At 40.2% G+C, this 20,198-nt stretch overlaps 1 protein-coding gene across 1 annotated transcript in view; it reads left to right on the top strand.

Annotated features, from left to right (window-relative positions):
- AKAP13 (A-kinase anchoring protein 13) overlaps positions 1 to 20,198 on the top strand; it is a 201,787-nt gene that overhangs the window by 99,065 nt on the left and 82,524 nt on the right. The window contains exon 8 of the mRNA XM_016209595.2: positions 1,623 to 1,759. Coding sequence (XP_016065081.2) covers positions 1,623 to 1,759 — 137 coding nt within the window. The remainder of the gene's footprint in view (positions 1 to 1,622; positions 1,760 to 20,198) is intronic.

Below are 20,198 nucleotides of genomic sequence, written 5' to 3'. Positions count from 1 at the left end.
GAGTATAACTACCCTGTTTTACGAGTGAAGAGACATGAGTTTAACTGTTGATTTGGAAGGAGCCCCATGGCACTGGCCGCTGTTTTTATATGCTACTGTGGATTAAGCCAAATAGAAATTGAAATGGGGAAAACACACAACTTCCAGTTAGAAAGAGGGTTTGTGGCCCTTCACCCATCAAGAGCATTGATCACAGTGTTTTGGGAAACTGGTTGTACATGAGTGAGCCAGGCCAGTCCTGTAGAGGTGCCAACACCCGTCAAGTCTCAGTAATCACTGTTTACCGTTGTGACTGGTCGCTGCTTGCCAGAAATACATATCATCAGTTGATGGGTATAGGATAGCAAGGTTTTACCAAAAATCACATCCCCAAATAAATAAAACTCGAAAACAATAAAAGAAATTACTCTGACTCACTTTGAAATATCTTGATCAAAGAATACTTCTAAGGGTAGTGTTTAGTAAGATTTTAAAATTTAATCACATTTTTTGAAATAGAGGACAGATTTTGGTTCTTTGGGTTTCCTTGCCTATTTTAAATTGCTAGTAAGATTATGTACTTATAAGGGCAAAGAAAGAAGAAATTTATAAAAGTTTATTTATAGAAATATAACTTTACGAAATGTAAAGTAGACCTTTGTACTTGTCACAATGTTCTGTTAGAACAAAACTTTAATATAATTTATTCTTTGCTGAAAGGAACCTTTCTGCTCTTTGATGTAGGGAACAGCTTTCTCTGCCCTAGTAGTGGCATGACTAGATTAATAACAACCAGAGAAAATTTTCCATGTGAAATTGAGATGATAGTTCCGTTTGTATTTGGATTATCAAGGTGAAGGTTGACTGTTCAGTCATCAGTCCCCTTCACAGAAGTGCCAGAGCCTAAATTTGCTTCAGGCATTATTTTATCACTCCTTTCCTGTATTTGCTTGACCATATGGTGATCAGGTAACCACTGCTGTTTGGTTTGTATTGAGCATAATTCTAAAGAAGACATGTGAAAACTTTTTCTTAGAAAAAGGAATTTCTAGTTTGTGATGAACAAAAATTAAAACAGAAAATAACTTACTAGTAGAACAGTTCACGCTTATCAATTGCAGTTCTGGGTAAGTGAGTGTATGTAGTATTTTTTAAAGAAAGCCTCTCTTCCCAAATGCTTTACTTCATTCTCAGAGGTTCTTTATTTTTTGTCCTGTACAAATGCAAGCATCTCTTGCCTCTTTGATGATGGTCAAGATGGACCATCTAGCTCCAGCTGTTAATGTGTTACCTTGGAGCGTGTGATTTTATTTTTCTATATGTAAGTCAGCACCACACTCAGATTTGTCATGAAGAGTCAGTGGTGAAAATGGAAATTCTAGAGACATTGAATTGGACCTTCCTTCCCTTAGCTACAAACCTATCCTGCTAGAGAGAACCATACAACCATGTAATAAAGGAATCGCTCAGCACAGGGTCAGAAATGACTCCAATTCCTGAGAGCAAAAGAATACTTTTCCATTTAGCCCCAAAGTAAAAACAAACAAAGCACGTGAAACCTGGAGCATGTTGTATAAATAGTGAGGCACAAGAATCAATTTTTCAAATGTACTTTGTAACAACCCCCATGTTCTTCTCTTCAGAAATGCCAGACACAAAAGCTGACGATGAAGTGGATTTTCTGAGTAATATCAGGGAGAGTTCAGTTTCTGAAGAGGTGGCTGTAGGCAACACAGGTACTACGCCTAAGGTGACGAGACAAGGCCTGAAGACCCAGGCGGTAAGTGACCTCAAGTCTCTACCAGCACAAACTGTGTTTAGCGTGATCTGGTGTGTCTGATTTACAGCCTTGTTGTTTTGTTTTGGGAATTTTTTCCCCCACAGTATTTTCCCCCTCTCTCTTGTTCCATGTGGATATGTTGTTGCAGTTAAGCTTTCATACATGGTGTGCACCACAGGGCAGAGTTCTAGAATGGACCTTCCCGAATGGATCCCTGGGAGATTGTAATATGAAAAAGATTTTTCCCTGTGAGCACAAGACCTTTCAGCTTGTCATCAAGTTTAATGTGTCACAAAATGAGAATTAGCACCAAAGGGATATTTTGGCCCTTTTAAAACCTGACTCTTTTTTTTTCTTTATATAGAAACTGATAGCAGCAAAAATGAGATTTTAACTTACAGCTCAATATTAGCTGTCTACAATATAAAGTATGTCATTTTTAGTGATGGAAAAAAGTTCAGTAGGTGTTTTTTCATAACAGATTAATTGAAGTGTAGTTCACATACCATAAAATCCAGTCATTCAAGTAAAGAGCACAGTTTAGTAGTTTCTAATAGATGTACAGTCGTGCAACTGTCATCACTGTCTAATTTTAGAACAGTATCATTACCCCACAAAAGAAATCCCACATTTATTAGAAGTCATCCTGTCCTACCCCCTTAGCTCCTGGTGATCACCAATCTTCTCTCTGTCTCTATGGATTTTCCCATTCTGGAACTGCTTATAAATGGAATTATACAGTATGTGGTCATTTCTGACTGTTTTCTTTCACGTAGCATAATGTTTCAAGGTTCATTTTATTAAATAATATTCCCTTCTATAGCTATACCACATTTTGTTGGTTGTGCCACATTTGGATTGTTTCTTGGCCATTGTTAGTAATGCTGCTGTGAACACTTGTATACGAGTTTGTATGGCCATATGTTTTCATATACCTGGTGGTAGATTTGCTGGATCATATGGCAATTTTATATTTAATATTCATTAAGTTTTAAAATGTCTTCCTTCAGGTTCTTGAAATTACTTCTTTTTTAAAGCTTTTTAGGGAACTTTAACTTGTAGACAGAAATGTTGCTTTCAGCTTTAGGTTCCACCCTGGTTTAAAAAAACCAAAACCTTTCGGAAGCAGAAAATCAAGTTCCTGGACTAAATGATATTGCCGCTCAGAAAATCAGTCCTCCCTGTCTAGACTAGATGGTGCACTGTTTTTGTTCTTCAGAGGGCTAAGTGGTATATTTTCGTAAAGCTACACTAGTAGGTAAACAACACTGTACCCTCCCAAACTGTTTCAAGTGTATGAACTGTGATAAACAAGCCTCGTTTTATTGGAGTGCATTGGTAGGGAGGTGCTGACTGTTCTAACCCACTCCTTTTACAGATAATATTCATGACTAATGCCTGGGTGGCTACTTGTATAGCAGGCATTATTCAGACAAATGTTGCTTTTGCCTCTGGGGAAAGAAAAGAGAACACACCCTGCATGGGTACATGTGTCTTTGTTTCCAGAAGCCCCTAAAAAAAGAGAAGGAACAAACTCATATCCTTGAATTCAAATGCCTCTGTTTCTTAGTCTCCCATCTTAACATGGCAGCGGCTGGTGTCACTGAGCACAGCCCGATGCTTAGCCATAGACCCTTTGCTTTCCCATGAGAGAGATCTCTATCTAATTGTATCTTGTCTATTATAAAGAAGAAAACAAAGCATTTAAAAAAAAAAAGTATCTTTATTGATTTCGGAGAGAGGAAGGGAGAGGGAAAGAGAGAGAGAGAAACACAGATGATGAGAGTCATTGATCGGCTATCTCCTGCTCGCCCCCTGCTGGGGATCGAATCCACAACCCAGGCACGTGCCCTGACCGGGAATCGAACCTCCATCTCCTGGATCCTAGGTGGATGCTCAACCGCTGAGCCTTGCCCGGCCAGGCAACAATTTTTTTTTAAAAATAAATTTCCTCGGCTCTTTCCCAGTCTCACTTTTCCTCTAGTTTTAGGCGCTGAGAAAGATAATATTCCTCTGGTTGGTCAGCATGCCTCATTTTATAAATAAAAGAATTAGCCATTCAGAGAGTCACATGACCGCCTGAAGCTCAGGCCCAGCTGGAATGAGAGCGTGGAGTGGGATTTCTACTCTAGGATTCACGCCCAGGGCACATTCTCTTGCCTCTTACCGCTCTGACACTGGAGGAATATTCTAAGGAGCCCTGAGAGGTTAGAGCCATGTAATTTGGTTTTTTGTTTTTTTTTAAAAATATATCTTTATTGATTTCAGAGAGAGGAAAGGAGAGGGAGAGAGAGAGATAGAAACATCAATGATGAGAGAGTCATTGATCGGCTGCAGCTCGCAACCCGGGCATGTGCCCTGACTGGGAATCAAACCCCGATCGCCTGGATCCTAGGTCGATGCTCAACCGCCGAGTCACGCCCGGCTGGGCGAGCCATGTAATTTGTTGACGGAGGGCACCTATGGCTCAGCTTTGTGTCTGCTGCCACTTTATATAGTTGAAGAAAACATATGTTAAGGGAATCTTTAGTTCTTGAAGATCGTCAGGTCTAAGTAGTGGAGCTTTTCGTGTTGACAGCATTGTCATGATGTGGAATCTGACCACCTACCTCTCCTCCCTGTTGCTCTGTTGGACCTGTTCTCTCTGCTTTGAATTCAAAGGATAAAGTGTGGGCACGCACTTTAGTTCTTTCCTCTGTTCTATTTTCTCTTCTTTCCCCAAGTAACTCTTCATATGCCACATTCACAGTGTAGGTTTTCACTAGGTCAGGAAACAGAAGCCACAACAGATAGCAAATATTTTAGGCTTTTGGGGACTAATCAACTGTGCTGTTATAATGTGAAGGCTGCCATAAGCTGTATGTAAACAAGAGTGTGATTGTGTTCCAGTGAAACTCTGTTTATAGACACTAAAACTTGAATTTCCTATAATGTTCATGTGTTATGAAATAATCTTTTTTGGATAACTGTTTTGAGTCATGTAAAAATGGAAAATCTACTTTTAGGCTTTGTCATAGGCTGTACGAAAATAGACAGTGGGCCCTGGCCTAGAGAGTACTGTGTGCTAGTGGGTGAAGGGGAAGAAGCAGCATATAGGCTTGTTTTCTGAATTGCTGTGTTGGTTTCGTGGTGAGGGCCCTAGTTATTAACTGCAAGCTGGAGGGCAGAGTTCCAGTGCTGTGTCTCGGAACTAGCCTTTTGACTTAGCTTCTCCACGGTTCAGTGTCCTCATCTCTTGTTACCTTCTAGCTTTAACCTCTGGCATCTGTATTTGCAGCCTGAAAAGGGTTACTTGAGCTTATGGTTGTAGTTGAGGGTGGAGCGGCGTTTGTTAATATTATTTAATCCGATCTTTCTGACACATGCCTAGTCCCTGTGTTGGCCTTGGGAATAGGCCAGTTATTGCTTCATCGAATCATTGTTTCGCTGAATCATCCCCTTCCAAAGGTAAAACAGGAAGAATTTGTGTATCTTACGCTTTGCTGGTGCATTTATGGCAGTTTCCTAGTAGACGTCAATAAAGAATCTATTTTAAATTCTTTTAGAAGTCTTCCTGTTTGGTAACCTTCTCTAAACATATTTATTGTCAGCGCATAGGGACCTCTATTGAGTGTGGCACTACCAAGTATTGCAAGAAAAGTACAATTGGGTTCCTGTTTTCCTCAGTCCAGCGGTCTGATGCCTGTCATGCAAACTGAGGAGTGAGTGTTTCAGCCTTTAATCTACTTGACACGTTGTGCTGTAAATGAACTCGCTCTTTAGAGGTTAATAATGCTGCAGATCATGAAGGAATTCGGCAATATCAAGATTAATGCTCGTTTATTTTCTCAGAGTAAACACATTTATGTGGTAGCTGCTGCAGGCTTCTCCATAGACGATGATGGTCCTAACAGGTATTTCTTTACTGGGTTGAAAATTGTTCGCAGTTTAGGAGGCCAGGTCATTTAGTCACACATTGTGGTCCATTCCCATTAGGAGTTTTATCAGCATTTTATGGTTGTGGTTTGTTATTAAGTGTTGCCAAAAATGGAATATTAAGTTCCAGTTTAATAGTCAACATTATCCCCTCTTACATACTTCCCTGGTTTCAAGATTCTCAGATTGCCTTTGTTCTTGTCTGTTTGCCCCTCATTGAGTTAATAATATGTCAGGCACTTAGAGCCTGGCACACAGTAAGTACAGTTTAGCATTATTATCATCAGTTAGTTTCATAACTTCGGAGTCCAGTGTTCTCACTTATTTAAGTAACCGGTTTAAATAAGTAACTTATTTAAATAATCAAGACTCAGTTTCTGCTTCTTCAACATTATTATGAAAGTTCAAGAATAGCATCCGACCTTAATTTAAGATGGGAGACTTGGAGCTTGTTTTACCTCAGAGACATTTAGAATTTTAATGAACCTTAAACGTGATCTGAAGTTCAACACCTTTACTTTAAAGAAGAAATGAATTTAGCATGGTTAAGTGACTTGACTCATTTCACTGGTTAAGCCTGTGGACTAGAACCTCACTTCTATGTTAGTAATGTTTCCACTATACAAACTGGTCTTTCAGGAAGAGTCATTCTGAGGGTACACTTCTGGGGAATCCAGTTCACTTGGATGGCTTTTAGCATTTTAAACCCCTGATGGTTGCATAGACACGCCAGGATGCTCACCCATTTCGTTACCCTCCCATGCTCTCAGTGATAGTTGGAGAAATTCCATTGGCCATTTTAGGACCAAAGCTGATTCACTTTTAAACAAGTCTCATGTTGTTTTTGTCTGTTTAGCTCCAGCGAAATACCACCAGGATGTGGTGTTTGTCCAAAGAGTTTGTTTTCGGTGCAGAAATTATTAAGATTTTCCAGATCTGCCTTTTGTTCTCTAAAGAATGACATGACTGGGTATAGAGATGACATTGAACCCTTTAGTCCAGAAAAGAAGCCTTCATGGGTCCTTCACCTTGAAAATATCCTCCATGGTGACCAGGAAAGAACCCTGACCCCTGCTTTCCTGCCCCAATGCTGCAGATCAGCATGCTCCATGTCTTGTGTAAATCTTCTCTTTAGTACATGGCAAAGTTCATTAGAAGGAACTTGCCTCCCTGGGGTTATCAGTTCACTGAGGTATCTCTGTAATAATTCCTTTTCCAGATGCTCATTGCATAAGCCTATTAGCCAAATGGAACAGTTAATTCAGCAAGCTAGTATATCTTGTCAGGAAGCCCATGGTCCTAGCAGCCGAATACTCAAGAGCAACTATGTTCAAGCACAACTCTAAACCCTGTATGTTGAGTATTAGGTTACTGGGAAAGTCTACTCTTCATTTAAGAAAGCATGCTCTTCAATCAAGAAAGCATTTTAAATCAGAACCCCGCTCCCCTTTTTTATAGCTGTACAGCCAAACATGAAAGTAACTTGATTTCCATTCTTAATTATTTTTATAACAATATTTGTCTCTTCAAGGTTGTGGTAGTTAATTAGCGGGGTTGGACAGTTTCTGCTAAATGTATTCTCCCTGATTCTCGCTACACTTTTAGTATTTTCAGCGGAACGCTGTATTTTCTTTCTCTTGTCTCAAGGGGGCAAGCTTGCCTTTCCATCCCTAGTCCGAGTCTGGATATAAGCTTTTGTTTTGTGCGGCTCCTCGCAGCCCTCGTGCTCCCCTGCCAGAGGGAAATAGGGCAGCTTTCAGGCTGTTTGGTAGCTAACTTGACAAGCCACAACACTGCTGTTCAAAATGGCTTACACATCCTACCCTCTTATTTAACAGTTTTCAATTAAAAAAAATTCCTTTAAAAAATGTCCCTGCTATCATATTTACATGTATAGTTTTGTGGTGTGTGTGTCACCTAGAAAAGGCAAATTGCCTTCTCTATGAATTGCCAGTAAGACTCCCCCTAATTATCTGTTTTGGGTCCAAAGCTAGAGCTAGTTTCAACCACAGGGAAACTTATTCCTCAGCTCTTTCATAAACATTTTTTGGAGATACTCTTTCTTTATGTCTCCTCTGAAATGGAGTTACCAGGAAATTTCTGCATATACTCTTCTAGAGTAGACACTTGCAAGACAAAAGTGCCTCTAAGAGGAACCCCAGACCATGAAGCCACAAGTGGAAAAATGATAACCTTAGTGTAAAAATATCTGTAGGACATATACATGTGAAGGTGTAATTTAATGACCTGGGTATATATTTTTAGGTAACCTTGAGCTATTTAATTTCTGTGGTCTCTGTTTTCTCCTTCGATAGCGGTTAGGCAATCTCTAAGTTCTCTGCAGATCTTAAACCTTGTTGACGGGCTATTTCAAGCCAGAACTCGCCCATGCTACCGGTTGCTTTGGTCAGCAAGGTGTTGAGAATTACTTAACATAAGTCCAGACATGAGTTATCTCGTGACTGGTCAGCAGCGTTCGGACACAGAAACACGTGTATACTCTGGACCTGTCAGCAAGGTGTTAAGTCTTGATCAGTGTAAAATGATTGGAATAAATTAATAAATGTTAGGTTGTATATCTTATGTGTTGGACCGAAAGGACAATCATGTGGGACTTTTAAAATCATACTTTCTTTATTAGCCAAACTCTTAACAAATCACTTTCTTATGAACATTTTCCAAGGTATTTTGTTTGTTTGTTTGTTTGTTTTCCTGGAGTCTTAAATTATATTAGTAATCTTCTTTCTTCTTTCATAGAACTGCTTAATTGTAGGTCGTAGGTCTTTTTTGGAGGGGTTTATGTAACTTTTCTCCTCCTTTTGTGACAGAAGAACCAAATCTGATTTTTACCACTCTTTTCACCCATTTTTTACACTCCTCATTTCACTTCTGTTGACTTTTTAAAAAATTCAGTTCTTTTAAACAAACAGGAACAATTCACCCATCACCTCCCTATCTCTGGCCCCTGCCTCTGGCAGCCACCAATCTGTTCTCTGTATCTGTGAGTTTGATTGATTGATAGATAGATAGGTTCATTCCACACATAAGAGAGGTCATGCAGTATTTGTCTTTCTCTGTCTTACTTATTTCACTTAGCATAATGCCCTTGTCCATCCATGTTGTTGCAAATGACAGCATTTGGTTCTTTTTTTGTGGCTGAATAATACTTCTGTGTCTGTATCTGTGCAGGGTGGGGCAAAAGACGTGTACGGTTGTGAATATGCAGAAGTTTATTCTTGTGTTATTATTTATTAATTGTATTATTTTCCATATGAACTGTAAACCTATTTTTGCCCCACCCTGCATATAGATATTTGTATGTGTCTATATATATATCACAGTTCCTTCATCCATTCATCCATTGATGGACACTTAGATTCTTTCTGTGTCTTGACTGTTGTAAAAAACTCTGCAATGAACCTTTTTTGAGTTAGTGTTTTGTTTTCTTTGGATAAATACCCAGAAGAATTGCTGGGTCATATGGTCATTCTGTTTTTAATTTTCTGACGAACCTCCATGCTGTTTCCCATAGTGGCTGTACCAATGTTCATTCCTACCAACAGTGAACAAGGATTCCCTTTTCTCCATGTCCTCGCCAACACTTGTTACTTCTAGTCGTTTTGACAGTAGCCGTTCTAATAGGTGTGAGGCAATAGCTCATTGTGGTTTTGATATGCATTTCCTTGATGATTAATGATATAGAGCATCTTTTCATGGACCTATTGGCCATCTGTTTTTGGAAAAAATGTCTTTTTACATCTTCTGCTTATTTTTTAATCAGACTGTTTGGGGGTGTTTGTTGTTACTGAGTTTTGTGAGTTCTTCACACATGTTGGATATTGGCCACTTATCAGATACATGATTTGCATTTATTTTTCCCCATTCATTTTCTTGATGGTTTCCCTGCCTGTGCTTTTTAGTTTGATGTAGCCCCACTTGTTTATTTTTGCTTTTGTTGCTTTGCTTTTGGTGTCGGATTAAAAAAAATCATCAAGACCTATGTCAAGGAAGCATACTGCTTCTGTTTTCTTCTAGGAGTTTTTCAGGTCTTATGTTCAAGTCTTTAATCCATTTTGAGTTTTTGTGTATGGTGTAAGATAGTGGTGCAGTTTAATTATTTTGCATGAGGCTGTTTAATTTTCCCAGCACCATTTATTTTTAATTTTAAAATATATCTTCATTGATTTCAGAGAGAGGAAGGGAGAGAGAGAGAGATAGAAACATCAGTGATGAGAGAGTCATTGATTGGCTGCCTCCTGCATGCCCCCTACTGGGGATGGAGCCCGAAACCCAGGCATGTATCCTGACCAAGAATCGAACCTTGATCTCCTGTATTCTAGGCCGATGCTCAGCTGAGCCACTCCAGCTGGGCCCAACACCCATTTATTGAAGAGACTATCTTTTCTCCATTGTATGTTCTTGGCCCCTGTGTCAGAAATTAATTGATCATGTATGCATGGGTTAATTCTGGGCTCTCTATTCTGTTCCACTGATGTCTTTGTTTGTTTTCATGCTTGTACCATACTGTTTTAATCACTGTAGCTTTGTAATATGGTTTGAAATCAGGGAATGTGATACCTCCAGCTTTGTTCTTGTTTCTCAAGATTGCCTTGGTTATTTGGGGTCTTTTATGGTTGCATACAAATTTTAGGAGTTTTTTTTGGGTTCTATTTCCTTGAAATATGCAATTGGAATTTTGATAGAGATTGCATTGAACCTGTATGTTGCTTTGGGCAATATGGACTTTTTAACAACATTAATTTTTCCAATTTGTGAACACAGAATAGTCTTCTCTTTGTATATTCTTTTCTTTCGTTAATGTTGTACAGTTTTCAGTATACAAGGCTCTCCCCTCCTTGATTGAATTGATTCCTAGGTGCTTTCTTTTTATGGATGCAGTTGTAAATGGGGTTGTTTTCTTGATTTCTCTTCCTAATGGTTCATTATCAGCATATATAAGTGCAGCAGATGTTTGTACTGGTTTTGTGTCCTGCAGCTGTTTTGAACTTGTTTGTTCTTACAGTTTTTGAGCATCTGTTGGGTTTTCTCTATATAACATCATGTCATCTGTAAACAGTGACAGCTTTACTTCTCCCTTTCTAATTTAGATGCTTTTTTTTTTTTTTTTTTTCCTTGCCTAATTGCTCTGGCCAGGACGTTCAGTACCATGTTGAATAAAAGTGGCGAGAGTGGGCATCCTTGTCTTGTTCCTGATCTGAGAGGAGAAACTGAGCTTTTCATCACTGAGTATGATGCTAGCTATGGGCTCATCCTCTGTGGCCTTCATTGTGTTGAGGTACATTCCCTCTTTACCTGCTTTGTAAATTCTTAAATGGATTAGAAACTTGCAATCATTCTTACCTTATTATATGGACAGCAAGAGATAGGAATCAAGGCTAATGAAGACGTGGAGTCTAATAAACAAAGATTTTAATCTCAGATCTGCCACTTGATCTGCCACTTGGACCTCTTTGTTTAGAGGCTCAGTTTTCTCAACTAAATTCAGGATAATGTCTACTTCAGAGGTTGCTTGTACTAGTGTTAGTATACTGTCCAGCATGTAATAGGCATTTTATAAGCAGTAACAGGCATTTTATAAGTAGTAGGGGTAATTCTTATCTCATTTTAAACTAATTCAGAATGATCAGACCCACTCTTAAGAGTTTGTGAATGAATGATTTTAAATAGGTGATGTTAAAATAGTCTTGGAAGAAATTACCAATTGTATCAGGCCTTGGTGGTACTCACATATATTACCACGTCACTTTATGTTTATTCTGAGCATGCCTCAGCTGCAGGCCTCTTGAGATCGGATCAGGGCCTGGACCTGCCTGGAGGAGGGTGCATGACAAGAAGCACCAAACTCCATAAATGTGTAACCTCCACTTTATGGGCAACAGGACATTCATTCTAAAAGGCTCAGGAGTTTTTCTCTTAATTCACCCTGTGAGGCCAGGGATTGTGGGGAGTTACAGGCTGACTTGGCAGCAGGGGAGTGAGCATATGTATATTCACGCATGAGTTCCTTACTTTAAACATAAAGATTCCAAACTACATTATGCTGTTAGAATGGATTCCCTTCCTGTGGGAGTTACTGGCATGCATTTCCAAAAGTAAATTGAGTCTTCACACACACACTGGCTTGTGTGTTGAACATCATATTAGAAACTGAGAATGCCACGAAGGGTAAACTGAGTAAGGGTAAGATGTGTCCTTAAAGAAGATCTCTTGAGAGAGAAAAAGTAATGAACTGGGAGTGACACCTCGGTCATGGGACCTTGCAAGGAATTATCTGTTGTTTAGGCCTATCAGCACCAGTGCTCTTTTGCTATTTACTTTTGGTGGCATTGTACCATCAGGCATTGAGTGGAACACTAAATGCTTCACTTGAGGGATTTTTCCCTGTTGATGGCATTGCTGGCCTTAACATAGGAAGTCGATCGTTTTATTCCAGTTCCAGAAAGTGATGCTTGTGTCATGATTGTGTTGCCATGGAGCACCTCCTGTTCCTATCACCATCGTACACACACAACACAACACAATAGGCTGTGTTCCTTCCTAGGAGTCATTAGGTGTCCCTAGTGGGATCCGAAGGAGGAAAACAGCTCTGGTCCTCTCCCTCCTCCCTCGTTAGTGCTGAACCCTGGTGCTGCGCCTGCATCAGCGTCACATCAGGTTCAGCGGTTGTTTTTCTCCTGGTCTGAGACTGTTCATTTCTCCTTGACTCCGGGAAAGGACTTAAATCCTGCATTTCTTGACATGGAAATTTAATGCCATTGCTGTTGCAGCTACACCTCAAGCTGTGAGAAGTACAGATTGGCATATAATATAATGTGGACAGTGCTCTTAGGTCTGCTTTTTAAGTCAGAAGATGTGTCCTATAGACCTTGCGAAACGGTTCGTCATTGGACACCTCGCTGCAGCCCCCATAACCCCCAGGCTTCCGTGAAGCCAGTGGAGGTTCTTAGGAGATGCTGGCCCCTGGTGAATCCACATGATTGACAACTGCTGCTTAGTGTCTGGGGTGCAGTGTATCTGTACCTGCTCACTGTCCCTGGTAGGAAGTGTGGGGTGAGTTCATCAGTGCTTAACAAGGCTGAGTTTTCTTTCTTTTTTTATTTATTTTTAAATATATCTTTATTGATTTCAGAGAGAGGAAGGGAGAGGGGGGGAGAGAGAGAGAGAGATAGAAACATCAATGATGAGAGAGTCATTGATTGGCTGCAGCCCACAACCTGGGCATGTGCCCCGACCGGGAATAGAACCCTGATCGCCTGGATCCTAGGTCGACACTCAACCGCTGAGCCACGTCCGGCCGGGCAAGGCTGAGTTTTCTTATCTCTGTTTCATTCCTGAGAGGGATAGTGTCTGTGCAGCCATGTGTCCGTTTCTTGGCACGGCTCTCAGGGAAGGAGTGGGGGTTAAATAGAAAACAAAGTAATGCGTGCCCTTTTAAGAATATGCTCTCTGAACCAATCTCGTTGTTTTTTAAAGCTTAGCGTCCCTCTAGGGGTTATCTAATACCAGCCATTTATTAGTGGAAACATAAAGGTGCCCTGAACTTGCCTGATGTGAAAAGTTGCCTCGATCCTTCCTCCCCAAAGCTCTAGGCGGCGGGGGGTACTGAAAAGGAGAGGGAATCTGGAGGCTGTACCGTCGTGGGACCGGGGGAGCAGAGGGTAACCAAACATGTTCCTTCACAGCATCTGCAAGTGACCCGAACAAGCCGTGAAAGCACAAACTGCAGCAGCTGTGACAGAGCCAAGAAGTCTAATTCTTCCAGCAGTTGTTCATATAACTTCCTGTAATTCCTCGCCCCAGGATAGAGTGGGGATATAAAGTGAGATTTTAATAAAAGAAGGAAGGGCTGGTTGACTCGTCTTTCTCCGAAAAGGATATTATCACATAACTTAGTGTAATGGAGGGAGATAATTACATAAATCTATATATAAGTTAAAAAGTGGAAATTATCAAATATTTTTAAAAGCAAGTCTCTTGCTTTTAGATACACACAACTACTCAGGAAGTTTCAACTTCTGCTGCTGAGCGGAGGCACTGCTGGGCCATTTTTAATGTAAAAGACAGGACTTTAAATATTGGCATTTATTTTCACAAAACGAATGTTCCTTTAGGAAGTTCTTTTTATAAACAAATAGTAATTAAAACATTTCACAAATGCATGCTGTTGATTTTTACAGTTTAACAAGGCAGCCTTTTAAAAGGGGTGTATTGTTCCCTACCCCTGCAAAGTATATATATTTTGATGATCACAAGGTGTAGCTGAGCTGAGAACTCAGCTTTGACAGGAAGAGTGAAGTCTTCTGCCATGTGTTTTTAACTCTCATTCCTGAGGACTGTGGCTTGTGAGACCCCGTATTACCTGTCCCAGGAGGAAGACCGTCTTAAAATTAGATTAGAGCATTTCCTCTCCATGGAACCTTGAACAAGTGAATCTTTTTGGACTGGCAGAGTTTTCAGGTAGCTGGAGGTAAAACCGTAAGTGTGGAGCTTTGATTTCGAAATCTGTGTTGTAGAATATTTCTAAAATATCTATGCACTTGGCTGGCTTATTAAACACTGAATAAGGCTTTCCTCCTCTTGATGCCTCAGAAATATCATTATGGCTGTCATTGCCTGTTATTTAAAGATGTACATCAGTGGATGCTAATCCTACTGGTAACACAGTAACTTGTATTCAAGAATCACTCCTGTTGGTTTATCTGTTGGTCATTTTCCCCAGTCTCTAAAAAATGGAAAGGCATATATTCAGCCCAGTGGCCTCTTAAGACGTGCCTTTCAGCTAAATTCATTTGCACCTATATCATGGAAATAGGCTTCCTAAAGAATTTTATTCCTTCCTTCCTCAGCAAACCACCTTTGCTTTCACTTCTGCTGTAGTTATTCTTAATTCATCAGCTTCATTCAAAATATTATGAAATTGTTTGGGCCTCACTTCATATGTAACTAAAGGCATTGGCTTTCATACATAGTCTTTTTTTTTTTTTTTAATTAAAATATATCTTTATTGATTTCGGACAGAGGAAAGGAGAGGGGGAGAGAGAGAGACAGAAACATCAATGATGAGAGATCCATTGATCGAGCCCACAACCTGGGCATGTGCCCTGACCGGGAATCGAACCCCGATCGCCTGTATCCTAGGTCGACACTCAACCCCTGAGCCACACCCGGCCGGGCCATACAGTCTTTTAAACTAGAAAGCTTTCATCCCAGATCCAGTTGTCTTCCTCTCCCCTCTCCCTTTCCACCATTTTTTTTCTGTCAAATTTAACTTTTTAAACTCTGATTTAGAGAGTTTCATGCCCTCATTTCTCACCTTATTCATTGATGTCCTTACTATTAATCTCTTTCTACCTAATAACCAGTAGTTCTCAAACTTTTTGGTCCCCAGATATCTTTATACTTTTAAAAATTATTAGGAATTCCAGACAGCTTTTAGCTATGTGGGTTGTACCTACAAATATGTACATTAAAAATGAAAACTGAGACATTTAAAAAATAGTAATTCATTTATAAAAACAATAGTAAACCCATTACTTAATATAAAGAGCATTTTCTATGACATTACTTTTTCAGAACAAAATTAGAAGGGCGGCATTGTTTCATTCTAAGTTCTGGCTTAACAGAAAACAGATTCTTACAGCTCTTATGGAGTCAACCTGTTGCAATATGTTGTTTTGGCTGAAGCTTATAAAGAAAGTGCAGGCTAACACGGATATAGGGTTGGAAAGGGAAGGAATATTTTAATAGTTTTCTCAGATAATTGTGATGTTCTTATTTGATAACTAGATCATAATCGACAACTGATAGGTTCTTAAAAGTTATTTGCAGTGTGGAATCTGACATCATATCATTGAACTTCTAATGTTCTGGTACTTTGAAATCCAGTGGTCTGTCTTGTACTTTGAATGGGCCTTTTGAACGTGCATGATTTTCTAACATCATGTAATCAGTCATTTAGAAAATACCGATTTATTGAGTAATCCAACTCTTCCAAATGTTGAATTTTTAAAAATTCTACAATATCAGAAAATTGATTTGTTGTTATCACCACCAATTTCATCAGAAATATCTTTATTGTATTTGTCAATGGACAAGATCACAGTGACAGATATGTTTTCCAAAATTCTCATTTTCACTTGAAAGTCTATATTTTATCATCAGTGATAAACACCACCAGTTGTTTGTCTTAAGAGACAGGTTACTGTGTTCATTTTCAAGAAAATACCCAAGTTCTGAATGAACATCAATTATTTGTCACTCTTTTCAAGTAAAAATGTTCATGAGAAAGTGGTTAGCTCAGCTCACAACTTAAAATAGTGCACAAGTAATTTCCCTCAAGGTAACCATAATCCCTTGTGTGCAGAAGTATTTCATCTGTACTTCCTATTTGTCACAGATTAAAAAGATATGTACCTGAAGGTTGATATTGAATGAAATTAATCTTTACAGCTTCATCACAGACATTCTATGTGAAAATGTTTTTGTTTTGAACAGGGAGTGTATTGCATTGAAGACTGTGACACCTGGTTCACTTTGGCAATGCTTGATTCATGCTAAGACCCATCAGTGCAAAAGTCAACATAGCAAATAGGGCAAATAACATCTTAGCATTACCATTAAAATAGTTTTGACCCCACAGATGCCCTGAAAAGGTCTCTGGGACCACAAGGTTCTGCAGACCATACCCTGAGAACTACCGCTTTATCTCATGTTGTAGATTCTTGCTAAAAGCAAATGAAATAGCTCTTTCCTTTTTAAACTTTCTGGTGTGGCGTACGGTCTGGTTCCTGAAGTTATGTGTATGGTCCCATCAGCTACATGTTCCAGTCTCTGACCCAGCTTCCAGCCACACCGGATTCCTTCTTTCCATTCAAATCCTTTATCTCTGCCCGAAATGCACCCTTGGAGTCTCCCCAGGCACTGCTGCACGCTTTAGGGTCCTTCGCTGCACTTTTCACTCACTCGGGCCTCCTGTGTTCCCTCCACACTGGAGCCCAGGGCGTGGGGTTGGGCCCTGAGCAGAGCCCTGCGCGGCACCGCACGGGAGCTCCGCTGCCTTTGCCTTGTTTTCCTGCACAGGGACCTGCCACATTATCTCGCGCGCCAGGCATTTATAATGTTGGATGGTGGTGAGTATCTTGAAAGAAAAAGGAACACAGGAAGAACTTCAGCAGGACCGATTTCTAGTTAGTTTGACAGTTTTCTGTGATCCTTCAGTGAACTTTGCATAAGAACATATTTACTTAATCCATTTATTAATTTCTCCCCTTTCGGGCACTGATAACCTTAAATAGTTCCCGTTCTTTTTAAAATCCTATTTCTTATTTTCATAGCAGATATATTTGAAGCTTTTAAGTTTTGTTGGCTGAGATTTTAAAAACCTGGTTTAGTCAGTATAGCAGGAGTTGCAGCTAAAAGTCAGGTGGAGAAGAGGAAGCTCCTCATTGATAAGCCATTAATCTGAGCACTTAGGGTTGAACCAAGAAGAATGTTTCATCTCCGCCTGCTTGCAGTTTGGATAATTGCCTTTGTAGTGAAACAGAACAGGTTAAGCTTCAGGTTTTATCAGTGTGAGAATTGGAGACCTAGAACTATTAGAATTCAGACCCAGAAAACTCTACTCGTATGAAACAATAACAGTAAGCGGTCTTAAATAATGCTGTGCTCCTTTGAAGACCACTTAGTGCTTATTACAGCATCCCCATAGGGGAGGCGGAAAAGAGGTATTACTACTAGTCTTGTAGAGGGCAAGTTGGAGGGGCAAGTGTGTCCTGCTCAGTGCCGGAATCTCAAGCTGGCCCTGATAATACTTTATGATCTTAACTGTTATTTAAACTATCTCCTTGGGTTACCTGGTTTATTAGATGTACTGCCCTTAACATAGCTCACCACCTGTCAGTGCTGAACAGTAGAACCAAGCCAAACTAATTTATCTTTTAAAAAAAACATTCAGAGTAGGCAGGGAAGTCCTTCCACTTGCTGAGTTACTTCTGACATGTCCCATTTATTGATAAGGTCTGACTTACCTGTGCCATTTGTTGGTAGTGAGCAGAGTGGAGATGCTCTTTTCCTCTAGTGCATGTCTCTGTATCCAGAAGTCCATGGGTAATTTAAATTTATGAACGAAGGAGCTTCTGAATCTAGATTGCCTCACTAGTCAGATCTAGTCCTGAAAATGTATTGCGTTACCTAAAGGATTCTTTTTAGACAGAGATGGCTATTTTATTCATTCACACAGGAACCATTTGTTGAACATAAAGGCCAAGAACCTGTAGGAAATCCAAAGAAATAGGAGACGTCTTACTCCAAGAGTCTTGTACAACAGGTATCCATATAACCGTGGTAATCAGTGGGTGCTTTAAGTGTAATAGGAGTGCCAAAGGTGGCATCAAGGACATGGAGGCAGCCAGGTGTCAAATCTAGTCTGAGCACAATAATTTGACTTGTGTAGAGCAGCAGCGGAGTCTCAGGAGGAGAGTGGGTGAAAAGACCACAGAGAGGCTGCCATGGTGCTGGGCTTCTCTCCCGGAGATGTGGCTGCGAGCCGGATGAGTGCTTGTTATCCCAGTGGGTTGCACTGGTATTTCAGCTTTCTGGGTGGGGATTGTTCAGGACGCTAGAAGTTCGGTCCAAATTAGGCACTTGGGGATTGGCCAGGAAAAATCTATAAATATCTGTCTTTTATTACTCCTTTCCCTTTGCCTCAGATGAAGAGCCTTTTTTCTTTTTCCCAAGGCTGCTTCCATCTGCGTTCCTAGTTCACGTTGACCTTTTTAAAGAACCACTGCTCCATAAAACAGCTTGGTGCTCGGATGCTCCAGTCTTAGCTTAGCTCCTTTAGTCCTAGCTTCCGGGGGAGCTGCCTCCCTTCTCCACTTACAGAGAAAAGAAAACTTAACTTTCCCCTTTCTGCCTTCTCTTCCCATGATACAGAACATCTTCAGAGGGTGATCTGGTTCAAAGCAAATGTGTTTTGTTCTTTCAGTTCTAACAAGTCAGAATTTCACTTACTTGGTATTTATCTCATATGCACCCTTATAAGCTGGTTTAAATATCTCTTTGTCAAATAAGGCAAAAAAGTAATGATAATAAAAATACAGCAGCTACACTTACAGTACTTGTGCCATAGACACTATACAAAATAATCTACATGTAATTATCATAACAACATTTTTTTCTTTTACTATTGGCCTCTATTATTTTTATCCCCATTGTACAGGTGAGAAACTAAGGAACAGGAAGGTTATGTAACTTGCTCAAGGCAGTCTGGTTCCAGAGTCCCTCAGCTTAACCACTGTGCTGGGTAAATAGAGTCATACCCAGTCAGTCCTCCCACGCCTCCTGTGATGTGCACTGTAGGGAACATCACTGTTTGTGTGTATTTGAGTAAAGGGACATTTCTCCCCCCTACCCCCATCTTCAACCTATTTTTGTGGCAGCAGCTCTTCCAAAACAAATTTTCACAATTGAATCTGAGGTCAACACAGTTGGTTGTATTGCCTTAACATTTTTTAGCACACTAGATTGAGGGACATGATCAAATTTGAATTTAGTAATTCTTGAATGAAATGATCAAATGCAGGCTCCAAGTAGTAGTCGCTAAATGAACAGAAGCAGGTTTACTTTTTGGGGGGTGAGTGAGTGCGAAAATCGACCTGGCGGTAGTGTTGAAAAACAGGTTTCTTTTTTTTGTTCTTGAAGGATTTTCCTCTCTTCCCTTTGCCTTGTCTTTTGGACAATTGATAAAAAAAGAGTACGTTATGCCTCTATTTCTTGGGATGTGTTTTCGCCTGTAGGGATGAGGGGCTTCTTCCATGGGAAACTGAGCCATTTCTTGGCTTGTCTTAGCGAGGGACTGTGCTCAAGCTGAGCTGTTCTTTCTGCCGTGAAGTCAATAAGGCAAGTGATTTCCTAAAGTAATTCGTTTTCAGTTCATGTGAGATGTCCCTTAGGGGACATTTATTCCGAACTTGAGCTTTCATGTCTAGCCAGGACCTCGTTTAGCCTTTAAATTCAGAAACGCTTTTAGGCTACTTGCCTGTGCGTACGTTAACACTGGCAAAATTTTTCTCTTGTTGTTTGGTAACTATTTCTGGTCAGCCCTTGGAAAAGCCTTAGGATTGTGATCGTGATGATAAATGAGTGTGTGATCAATCAGTCACCTACAACACTTTTTGGTGTTTGGGCACTCTCGAGAGAAACTTAAGTGCCTGTTGCCATCTGCTTAGAGTCGGAGCAGCGTGCTGCAGCACCAAGGGACAGTACATTGTTAACATGTGACTGTACTGAGATGCTGTTGGAAACAGAAATTTCGTCCTGGCCGGGTGGCTAAGTGGGTTGGAGTGTCATCTGGTACACCAAAGGGTTGCGGGTTCAGGTCCATTCAGGGCATGTACCTAGTTTGCGGGTTCGAACTCCGGTTGGAGTCTGTATGGGAGGCAACCGATCGATGTTTCTCACATCATTGATTCTCTCTCTTAAAAAAAAACAACAATAAAAACAT

The sequence above is a fragment of the Miniopterus natalensis genome, chromosome 22 (assembly GCF_054644295.1).
Source record: "Miniopterus natalensis isolate mMinNat1 chromosome 22, mMinNat1.hap1, whole genome shotgun sequence".
Classification (NCBI taxonomy): domain Eukaryota; kingdom Metazoa; phylum Chordata; class Mammalia; order Chiroptera; family Miniopteridae; genus Miniopterus; species Miniopterus natalensis.
The sequence above is the reverse complement of the archived record's forward strand: the minus strand, read 5'-3'. Positions and strand labels throughout refer to the sequence as shown.